General features: G+C 44.4%; 1 protein-coding gene across 2 annotated transcripts in view; it reads left to right on the forward strand.

The window, feature by feature from the left end:
- Window positions 1–441: 441 nt before the first annotated feature.
- ASAP3 (ArfGAP with SH3 domain, ankyrin repeat and PH domain 3) overlaps window positions 442–12,237 on the forward strand; it is a 112,258-nt gene continuing 100,462 nt past the window's right edge. For both annotated transcript variants that reach the window (XM_040424298.1, XM_040424297.1), the window contains exon 1: window positions 442–1,140. In XM_040424298.1, coding sequence (XP_040280232.1) covers window positions 1,000–1,140 — 141 coding nt within the window. In that variant the 5' untranslated portion in view covers window positions 442–999. The remainder of the gene's footprint in view (window positions 1,141–12,237) is intronic.

The following is a 12,237-nucleotide window of genomic DNA, read 5'->3' on the forward strand; positions in this document are numbered from 1 at the left end:
AGTTACCAGGAGATCAGGACACAGATTTAGGCTCCGTTGCTCCGTTCCGAGGCCCCGCAAAAAAAAACCATAGCATGTCCTATTCTTGTCCATTTTGTGGACAAGAATAGGTATGTCTACAATGGGCCGCCCATTCCGCAAATTGCAGCTTCCGTTTTTTGCAGATCTGCGGTTTGCGGACCGCAAAAAAACGCCATGGTCGTGTGCATGAGGCCATATGGAGAGGAAAAGTAGTTGATGACCTTGCATGTCATAGTTAGAGTTTTGTACTGGGTTCTGTGGGTAATGGGGAGCCAGTGAAGGGACTGGGAAAGAGAAGAGACAGAGGGGCAGCAGGGGAGAGGAGGATCAGTTGAGGATAGATTGGAGGTGAGGGCATTTAGGCACTGGCTTTTACCTCACACAGGTTTACACTAGATGCCCCTTGTCTTCTCTCCTTTTCTAGGTTCTTTCTGTACACAGTTGCTTCAGGGTGTTGGCTGGTCAAACAAAAATAAGTGGAATCCTTTTCCTCCTAAATGTGAAAAGTGGAATAAACCCAGGGGCAGTTTCCTCTTCACACACAACATGCACAGGTGAGCACACACTGCAGGTCACATAGCTGTGCAGCAGAAGCAAACATGCTCAGACTCTGCTCTTAGACCGACTGGTCATGTGACTGGGATAGGCCCGGGGAGAGGAGGGAGGAGGAGGAGGGGGAGAGCCCAGAGACCCCTACTCCTGTGAAGTGACTCCAGAAGACAGCCCGATTGATGGGTGCGCAGCTAATCCCCACCCAAGGAGCCTATCAACACATAATCCGGATTGTAGGAAAAAGTCTCTCTCCTAAGAGAAAGTGAAATCTACAGGGCGCATTGAGTACAGGCTCAGGATGCCAACTTGTGGCTAGCATCGGATCCCCTGCATTCAGACAGGAGCCATTGACATAGGAATGCAGCAAGTCAGTGCACAGCCTGGAGCTAACGTCCTGTGAGAGTCCAGCAGCATCATCTCAGGTCCATGAAGGAGCTGGCCACCATGCCAGACGTCACCCCAATGTCGCTCTTCCAGGAGGTGTCTTCAGAACTTCTTCAGGGACCTTCACCCAGCGTCCTGGGCAGAGTGCAGCAGTGCAGGCAGGGAGTGAGTGCCCTGGAGGAGGTGAGTGCAATGCCCACCTATCTACTGTCTACTTCTGGGGTTTGCAGTCACCATTTTCCGTACACTGCTGTTGATTGCAGTTCTTTGTTTTGGTTGCGGTGTCCTCTTGTGTCATTATGTCACACCTTGTGGGAGAACTAAAGCAAAGGGGGTGGGGTGGGTTTGGGGGGGGGGTTATATCCGCATACCAGTGGCTATAAAATAACTCCCAGCCCCCTCCCCTAATAGAACTCCTTACCTCTCCTTCAGGAGGATCACACACCACCACAGGCATGTGTCCGCCACCAAAAGCTGACCTTTCTGTGCTGTCCAGTCTGGTCACACAATTCATGGAATCTGTTTACGTTAGTGACTTTTTTTGAGGAGAAAAACATGACCCCAAATGTGCATTGTGTACATTTAGTGGGGTGCCCATCCTGCACCTGTTAGTCCACAAACCTAGGGCTTGTTCACACCTGCGTTGGTGGCTAAATTGCAGATTTCCCCTAAAAAAGTGGCCGCAAAAAGTTCTCCATGCAGGAGTTTTAATCTCCAGACAAAAACTGGATGGACCTCATTGTAGTCGATGGGGTCTGTTTGGCTCTTTTGGTTTCAGTTATTTTCTTTGTTCTGCTACTCTAAGGCCTCATGCAGACGACCGTATACGGTCCATGTTGCGTCCAAATTTTTTGCAGACCCATTGACTTCAATGGCTCCACGGTCCACATTTTGTTCTATTTTTTTTTTTTTGCAGAACAGACATACACATGCAGAAAGCAAACAGATCCTCCATGTGCTTTCCGCATCCTTATGGCCGTTCCGTAAAAAGTTGGAACGTGTCCGCAAAATGTGCACCACGGACCCGTTGAAAACAATGGGTCTGCACATAAAATGCAAACGGCACACGGACTGCATCTGTATTTTGCTGATCCACTATTTGCAGACAGCAAAATGTATACGGTCGTATGCATGGGGTCTAACGGAAATCACTAGTGGTGATGTGAATGTGGCCGTCCTGACATATAGCATTAGGTGTGTCACAGTTGCAGCTTGTCACATATCGCAGTGCGACATCATAGACTATCGTTATCAAAATTTGTCGTGCGACATTGGTGCGAAATCAGTTGCAGTGTAGCCCTAGCCTAATGCTATATTAGGAGGTCAAGCAAGGGTGTCTTCACACGTTGCTTGCTGCCAAAACAACCCCATTCGGAAGAATGGAACTGATTTTCAGTCGCAGAAAAATTCTGCAACAAAATCTGCTGCGTGTGAAGGCTCCCTGACGCTCAGACAGTGAGTGGTAGAAAGTGCTACAGTTTGAGGGGTTTGCATGGGCCCTTGTGTGCATTTTGTCGGGGTCAGGGCTCATACACACGACCGTATCCGTTTTCTGGTCCGCAAATCTCATGTGCATGCCACCATTTTTTTTTTCAAACTTCTCTAGAAATGTCCTATCCTTGTCCGCAAAACGGACAAGGATTGGACATGTTCTACCTTTTCTGTGGGTCTGCGGTACGGACATACGGATAAGGACAGCTCACATTGTGCTGTCCGCATCTTTGGCAGCCCTATAGAAGTGAATGGGTCCGCATCCGATCTTCAAAAATATGCGGGTTAGAGGCGGACTGAAGATATGGTCGTGTGTATGAGGCCTTAGCGAGCGGGGAGGTGGAGAATGCCGTCAGGCAGGATGGCTTCTGGTGATATGTCTCTAATGATTCTCCTAAGAGCCTCTCTTCTAGTCGCAACCATTGGTTTAGTCTCATGAGTGATGTGAGTGGGTCTATATGTGTGATGTCACTTTTCTGTCACTGAGTATCAAGAGTGTGGAGATATCACCTGTTTGATGCATCCTGCATTTTACTGGAGTTCCCCTTAAAATGTGTGGCCTCTTTTGTGGATTAGCAGATTGTGAGATATCTTCGGTGCCGTGTTTTTGATATATACCATTAATCTGTATATTGTTCCCATTTTATACCATTATTTATTTCTGCATGTCCCTCATTGGCATGAAGACTAGAGCTTCATGGTGACTACCATGCTACCTCATGGTTTACCTACAATGAGAAACATTGCTAGTGTCTTGTCCTCTATAGGTTAGTGATCATGGTAGTGGCATTTAGTGCAGCCATAAAGCCCTAGCCTTGCCATCCCTCAGAATTAGGCCCTATGCACACGACCGTAATTTGTCCATGCCCGTAATGTGCATATTCACTTGAAGGGGTTCACAATCCACCAGATACGGTGTGGTAAAAAGCGGAAGCACTACGGAAAGCGTCTGTGGGCTTTCTGTCCATGCCTCCTCACCGCAAAAAAATAGTACCTGGATCGCGGAATTATTCAAGGGAATGGGTCCACATCTTCAGACGGTGGTTACATGGATATCCTGCAGCATGGGCACCGACAGCCTACGGGTGTGTGCATGAGGCGTTACTCTGACCCATCTCTCAGGTAAAAGAGGAGAGAATATTTAAAAGAAGAAAAACTGCTACAAGAGAACATACAGTCGTGGCCAAAAGTTTTGAGAATTACATAAATATTGGAAATTGGAAAAGTTGCTGCTTAAGTTTTTATAATAGCAATTTGCATATACTCCAGAATGTTATGAAGAGTGATCAGATGAATTGCATAGTCCTTCTTTGCCATGAAAATTAACTTAATCCCAAAAAAAACTTTCCACTGCATTTCATTGCTGTCATTAAAGGACCTGCTGAGATCATTTCAGTAATCGTCTTGTTAACTCAGGTGAGAATGTTGACGAGCACAAGGCTGGAGATCATTATGTCAGGCTGATTGGGTTAAAATGGCAGACTTGACATGTTAAAAGGAGGGTGATGCTTGAAATCATTGTTCTTCCATTGTTAACCATGGTGACCTGCAAAGAAACGCGTGCAGCCATCATTGCGTTGCATAAAAATGGCTTTACAGGCAAGGATATTGTGGCTACTAAGATTGCACCTCAATCAACAATTTATAGGATCATCAAGAACTTCAAGGAAAGAGGTTCAATTCTTCTTAAGAAGGCTTCATGGCGTCCAAGAAAGTCCAGCAAGCGCCAGGATCGTCTCCTAAAGAGGATTCAACTGCGGGATCGGAGTGCTACCAGTGCAGAGCTTGCTCAGGAATGGCAGCAGGCCGGTGTGAGCGCATCTGCACGCACAGTGAGGCGAAGACTTTTGAAAGATGGTCTGGTGTCAAAAAGGGCAGCAAAGAAGCCACTTCTCTCCCAAAAAAACATAAGGGACAGATTGATCTTCTGCAGAAAGTATGGTGAATGGACTGCTGAGGACTGGGGCAAAGTCATATTCTCTGATGAAGCCTCTTTCCGATTGTTTGGGGCATCTGGAAAAAGGCTTGTCCGGAGAAGAAAAGGTGAGCGCTACCATCAGTCCTGTGTCATGCCAACAGTAAAGCATTCTGAGACCATTTATGTGTGGGGTTGCTTCTCATCCAAGGGAGTGGGCTCACTAACAATTTTGCCCAAAAACACAGCCTTGGATAAAGAATGGTACCAAAACACCCTCCAACAGCAACTTCTTCCAACAATCCAACAACAGTTTGGTGAAGAACAATGCATTTTCCAGCACGATGGAGCACCGTGCCATAAGGCAAAAGTGATAACTAAGTGGCTCGGGGACCAAAACGTTGACATTTTGGGTCCATGGCCTGAAGATCTTAATCCCATTGAGAACTTGTGGTCAATTCTCAAGAGGCGGGTGGACAAACAAAAACCCACTAATTCTGACAAACTCCAAGAAGTGATTATGAAAGAATGGGTTGCTATCAGTCAGGAATTGGCCCAGAAGGTGATTGAGAGCATGCCCAGTCGAATTGCAGAGGTCCTGAAAAAGAAGGGCCAACACTGCAAATACTGACTCTTTGCATAAATGTCATGTAATTGTCGATAAAAGCCTTTGAAACGTATGAAGTGTGTGTAATTATATTTCACTACATCACAGAAACAACTGAAACAAAGATCTAAAAGCAGTTTAGCAGCAAACTTTGTGAAAACTAATAATTGTTTCATTCTCAAAACTTTTGGCCACGACTGTATTACTTTACTGAGCGATTAGTGGATGCATGGAATAGCCTTCCTGCAGAAGTGGTAGCTGCAAATACAGTGAAGGAGTTTAAGTATGCATGGGATAGGCATAAGGCTGGGTTCAGACCTGAGCGTATTTGATATGCGCGTTTAACGCGCGTTTTTGTCGCGCGTTTTTATGTGCGTTTTTTGCAATAGTAAACGCGCGTTTGACGCGCGTTTGTGTGATTGACTGCAGTGTCCTATGGCCACAAACGCGCGTCAAAACGCCCCAAAGAAGCTCAAGAACTTGTTTGAGTGTAGGGCGTTTTTCAGCGCGTTCAAACGCGCTGTAAAACGCTCAAGTGAGAACCAGGGCCATAGGGAAGCATTGGTTTTCATGTGTTGAGCGTTTTACAGCGCGTTTGAACGCGCTGTAAAACGCTCAAGTGTGAACCCAGCCTAAGGCCATCCTTAATACAAGATAGGGCCAGGGGCTATTCATAGTATTCAGTATATTGTGCAGACTAGATGGGCTAAATGGTTCTTATCTGCCGACACATTCTATGTTTCTAATGCACACAACCGTATTGCTTTTTCAGTGTTTTGCGGTCCGTTTTTCACGGATCCGTTGTTCCGTTTTTTGTTTACGTTTCTGTTCTGTTTTTCCGTTCCGTTTTTCCGTATGTCATATACAGTATACAGTAATTACATAGAAAAAATTGGGCTGGGCATAACATTTTCAATTCAAAAGGGTTTTGGAACCGCGCTGCTAGAGACTATGTCTCCCGGTCATCAGTGAATAAAAAAGGGTGTCAGCCCCTCTCCTCAATACCCGCCGGATCCAGTCCTCCCCAGAACTCTCTCACTGCAGGGTTGAAAGGAAATGGGCAGAATAGTGAAGCACCCTTTACACTCTTTTTATAAAAGGTTTTATTCTACTCACAAAGGTTCGTAGACAAAAGGCATAAAATCAATATCAGTCGTCACATTCCTGCCCGACCCGGGTTTCGCTACCTTGCTTCTTCAGGGGCGCCCGAGTTATCGCCCCTGAAGAAGCAAGGTAGCGAAACCCGGGTCGGGCAGGAATGTGACGACTGATATTGATTTTATGCCTTTTGTCTACGAACCTTTGTGAGTAGAATAAAACCTTTTTATAAAAAGAGTGTAAAGGGTGCTTCACTATTCTGCCCATTTCCTTTCAACCCTGCAGTGAGAGAGTTCTGGGGAGGACTGGATCCGGCGGGTATTGAGGAGAGGGGCTGACACCCTTTTTTATTCACTGATGACCGGGAGACATAGTCTCTAGCAGCGCGGTTCCAAAACCCTTTTGAATTGCTTATATCGGTGTGAACGACCTACCACACTACTTCGGGACCTGCAGCAGCGCAAGTAACTTGTCCGTGTTGGGACACAGGACTGACTTTCTGTTTTTTGTATTTGATAACATTTTCAATAGATGGTTCCGCAAAAACGGAACAGATACAGAAGACATACGGATGCATTTCTGTATGTGTTCCGTTTTTTTGGCGGACCCATTGAATTGAATGGAGCCACGGAACGTGATTTGCGGGCAATAATAGGACATGTTCTATCTTTCAACAAAACGGAAATACGGAAACGGAATGCATACAGAGTACATTCAGGTTTTTTTTGCGGACCCATTGAAATGAATGGTTCCGTATACGGACCATATACGGAACGCAAAAACGGCCGGTAATCGAAAAAAAATAAACGGTCGTGTGCATGAAGCCCTAAGGCCGTTTTTTGCGTTCCGTATACGGAACCATTCATTTCAATGGGTCCGCAAAAAAAACCTGAATGTACTCCGTATGCATTCCGTTTCCGTATTTCCGTTTTTTCGTTCTGTTGAAAGATAGAACATGTCCTATTATTGCCCGCAAATCACGTTCCGTGGCTCCATTCAAGTCAATGGGTTCGCAAAAAAAACGGAACACATACAGAAATGCATCCGTATGTCTTCCGTATCTGTTCCGTTTTTGCGGAACCATCTATTGAAAATGTTATGCCCAGCCCAATTTTTTATATGTAAATACTGTATATGACATACGGAAAAACGGAACGGAAAAACAGAACAGAAATGGAAACAAAAAACGGAACAACCGATCCGTGAAAAACGGACCGCAAAACACTGAAAAAGCCATACGGTCGTGTGAAAGAGGCCTAAAGGGAATGCTTTTTTATTCTGTTTCCTGAACATGATTATGGGGTCTGCCATCTTGCCTGAGCTGTTGCTAACAGCATTTACAGATATAGTTTTCAGCAGCCACAAGGACAATAGACACACTGAACATGAGGGGACTTCTATAAGAGAGTTTTGTAGACATGCTCTGTAACGTGTGCAGAGGTCAAGAGGGAGTAGATAAGCTGTGATATCACCCACTGTGAATTTAAAGTGCCTCTGATTAACCCCAAATAAAGTTCAGCACCTCTAGTTGGTCTTTCCTGAAATTTTCTTAGTCACATCCCACAGCAAAAGCCATGGTCCATAGAGAGCTTCCAAAACATCAAAGGGATCTCATTGTTAAAAGGTATCAGTCAGGAGAAGGGTACAAAAGAATTTCCAAGGCATTAGATATACCATGGAACACAGTGAAGACTGTCATCATCAAGTGGAGAAAATATGGCACAACAGTGACATTACCAAGAACTGGACGTCCCTCCAAAATTCATGAAAAGACGAGAAGAAAACTGGTCTGGGAGGCTACCAAGAGGCCTACAGCAACATTAAAGGAGCTGCAGGAATATCTGGCAAGTACTGGCTGTGTGGTACATGTGACAACAATCTCCCGTGTTCTTCATATGTCTGGGCTATGGGGTAGAGTGGCAAGATGAAAGCCATTTCTTACGAAGAAAAACATCCAAGCCAGGCTACATTTTTCAAAAACACATCTGAAGTCTCCCAAAAGCATGTGGGAAAAGGTGTTATGATCTGATGAAACCAAGGTTGAACTTTTTGGCCTTAATTCCAAAAGATATGTTTGGCCCAAAAACAACACTGCACATCACCAAAAGAACACCATACCCACAGTGAAGCATGGTGGTCGCAGTATCATGCTTTGGCGCTGTTTTCTTCAGCTAGAACGGGGGCCTTAGTTAAGCTAGAGGAAATTATGAACAGTTCCAAATACCAGTCAATATTGGCACAAAACCTTCAGACTTCTGCTAGAAAGCTGAACATGAAGAGGAACTTCATATTTCAGCATGACAACGACCCAAAACATACATCCAAATCAACAAAGCAATGGCTTCACCAGAAGAAGATTAAAGTTTTGGAATGGCCCAGCCAGAGCCCAGACCTGAATCTGATTGTAAATCTGTCGGGTGATCTGAAGAGGGCTGTGGACAGGAGATGCCCTCGCAATCTGACAGATTTGGAGAGTTTTTGCAAAGAAGAGAAAATCTTGCCAAGTCAAAATGTGCCATGCTGATAGACTCATACCCAAAAAGACTGAGTGCTGTAATAAAATCAAAAGGTGCTTCAACAAAGCATTAGTTTAAGGGTGTGCACACTTATGCAACCATATTATTTTAGTTTTCTTTGTTTTCTTCCCTCTACCTAAAAGATTTCAGTTTGTTTTTCAATTGAGTGGTACAGTTTATAGGTCACATTAACCGCCTCCGGACCGCCTAACGCAGGATCGCGTTCCGGAGGCGGCAGCCCTGCGCGGAGTCACGCATATATGCGTCATCTCGCGAGACGCAAGATTTCCTGTGAACGCGCGCACACAGGCGCGCTCGTTCACAGGATCGGAAGGTAAGCGAGTGGATCTCCAGCCTGCCAGCGGCGATCGTTCGCTGGCAGGCTGGAGATGCGATTTTTTTTAACCCCTAACAGGTATATTAGACCCTGTTTTGATAACAGCGTCTAATATACCTGCTACCAGGTCCTCTGGTGGTCCCTTTTGTTTAGATCGACCACCAGAGGACACAGGTAGCTCAGTAATAAGTAGCACCAAGCACCACACTACACTTCACCCCCCTGTCACTTATTAATAGTGATGAGCGGGAGGTGCCATATATTTGATTTCGCGAATATTCGCGAATATTCGCATGAATATTCGTGTTATATTCGTCGAAATCGAATATTCGCAATTATTCCAATTATCGCGAAATTATTTTTTCGCATATTGCGAAAATTTATCTTGATAGTATAAGGCAACGTTCCTATGCTAATGACTATGGCTAGGCTAATATGTGTATTTTACGAAATTTCGTAATATTGCTCTAACTTCGTCTCTTAGAATATTACGAATATTCTAAAAGACGAAGTTAGAGCAATATTAAGAACATTTGCAAAAGTCGAAATTGCGATGCGAGTAATATAACACGAAATAGTCGCATGAAGATTTAAACTTAGCACAGCTATATTCCATATTAGGCTAGAATATGGAGTATAGCAGTGCTAAGTTGAAATCTTCATGCGAATATTTCGTGTTATATTACTCGCATCGCAATTGCGACTATTGCGAAATTTCGTAAAATACACATATAGATTAGATTGTAATTTAGCTAATATGGATATGGAATATAGCAGTAAGTTGAAAACGCCACTGACTGGAGCAGCCAGGAAGCCAGGAATCCAAAGGACAGGTAAGAACAACTTTAGGGAAGTGGGAAAGAAAAAAATATAATAAAAAAAAAAAGAAAAAAAAAGAATATTCGATTTCGCGAATATATAGAACGATATTCTAAATATTCGCGAAATCGCGAATATGCGATATGCGCGCGAAATATTCGCATCGCGAATATTCGCACCCAACACTACTTATTAACCCCTTATTAACTCCTGATCACCCCATATAGACTCCCTGATCACCCCCCTGTCATTGATCACCCCCCTGTCATTGATCACCCCCCTGTAAGGCTCCATTCAGACGTCCGTATGATTTTTACGGATCCACTGATACATGGATCGGATCCGCAAAACACATACGGACATCTGAATGGAGCCTTATAGGGGGGTGATCAATGACAGAGGGGTGATCACCCCATATAGACTCCCTGATCACCCCCCTGTCATTGATCACCCCCTTGTAAGGCTCCATTCAGACGTCCGTATGATTTTTACGGATCCACTGATACATGGATCGGATCCGCAAAACACATACGGACGTCTGAATGGAGCCTTACAGGGGGGTGATCAATGACAGGGGGGTGATCACCCCATATAGACTCCCTGATCACCCCCCTGTTATTGATCACCCCCCTGTCATTGATCACCCCCCCTGTAAGGCTGCATTCAGATGTCCGTATGTTTTTTACGGATCCACGGATACATGGATCGGATCCGCAAAACACATACGGACATCTGAATGGAGCCTTATAGGGGGGTGATCACCCCATATAGACTCCCTGATCACCCCCCTGTCATTGATCACCCCCCTGTCATTCATCACCCCCCTGTAAGGCTCCATTCAGACTTTTTTTTTGGCCCAAGTTAGCGGAAATTTTTTATTTTTTTCTTACAAAGTCTCATATTCCACTAACTTGTGTCAAAAAATAAAATCTCACATGAACTCCCCATACCCCTCACGGAATCCAAATGCGTAAAATTTTTTAGACATTTATATTCCAGACTTCTTCTCACGCTTTAGGGCCCCTAGAATGCCAGGGCAGTATAAATACCCCACATGTGACCCCATTTCGGAAAGAAGACACCCCAAGGTATTCGCTGAGGGGCATATTGAGTCCATGAAAGATTTAAATTTTTATCCCAAGTTAGCGGAAAGGGAGACTGTGAGAAAAAAAACAAAAAAACAATTTCCGCTAACTTGTGCCAAAAAAAATAAATTTCTATGAACTCGCCATGCCCCTCATTGAATACCTTGGGGTGTCTTCTTTCCAAAATGGGGTCACGTGGGGTATTTATACTGCCCTGGCATTTTAGGGGCCCTAAAGCGTGAGAAGAAGTCTGGGATCCAAATGTCTAAAAATGCCCTCATAAAAGGAATGTGGGCCCCTTTGCGCATCTAGGCTGCAAAAAAGTGTCACACATCTGGTATCGCCGTACTCAGGAGAAGTTGGGCAATGTGTTTTGGGGTGTCATTTTACATATACCCATGCTGGGTGAGATAAATATCTTGGTCAAATGCCAACTTTGTATAAAAAATGGGAAAAGTTGTCTTTTGCCGAGATATTTCTCTCACCCAGCATGAGTATATGTAAAAAGACACCCCAAAACACATTGCCCAACTTCTCCTGAATACGGCGATACCACATGTGTGACACTTTTTTGCAGCCTAGGTGGGCAAAGGGGCCCACATTCCAAAGAGCACCTTTCGGATTTCACAGGTCATTTACCTACTTACCACACATTAGGGCCCCTAGAATGCCAGGGCAGTATAACTACCCCACAAGTGACCCCATTTTGGAAAGAAGACACCCCAAGGTATTCCGTGAGGGGCATGGCGAGTTCCTAGAATTTTTTATTTTTTGTCACAAGTTAGTGGAAAATGATGATTTTTTTTTTTTTCTTACAAAGTCTCATATTCCACTAACTTGTGACAAAAAATAAAAACTTCCATGAACTCACTATGCCCATCACGAAATACCTTGGGGTGTCTTCTTTCCAAAATGGGGTCACTTGTGGGGTAGTTATACTGCCCTGGCATTTTAGGTGCCGAATGCGTGAGAAGTGGTTTGAAATCAAAATCTGTAAAAAATGGCCGGTGAAATCCGAAAGGTGCTCTTTGGAATGTGGGCCCCTTTGCCCACCTAGGCTGCAAAAAAGTGTCACACATCTGGTATCCCCGTACTCAGGAGACGTTGGGCAATGTGTTTTGGGGTGTCTTTTTACATATACCCATGCTGGGTGAGAGAAATATCTTGGCAAAAGACAACTTTTCCCATTTTTTTTTATACAAAGTTGGCATTTGACCGAGATATTTATCTCACCCAGCATGGGTATATGTAAAATGACACCCCAAAACACATTGCCCAACTTCTCCTGAGTACGGCAACACCAGATGTGTGACACTTTTTTGCAGCCTAGGTGGGCAAAGGGGCCCACATTTTTTGTCACAAGTTAGTGGAATATGAGACTTTGTAAGAAAAAAAAAAAAATCATCATTTTC

Source organism: Bufo bufo, chromosome 3 (genome assembly GCF_905171765.1).
Source record: "Bufo bufo chromosome 3, aBufBuf1.1, whole genome shotgun sequence".
Lineage (NCBI taxonomy): Eukaryota > Metazoa > Chordata > Amphibia > Anura > Bufonidae > Bufo > Bufo bufo.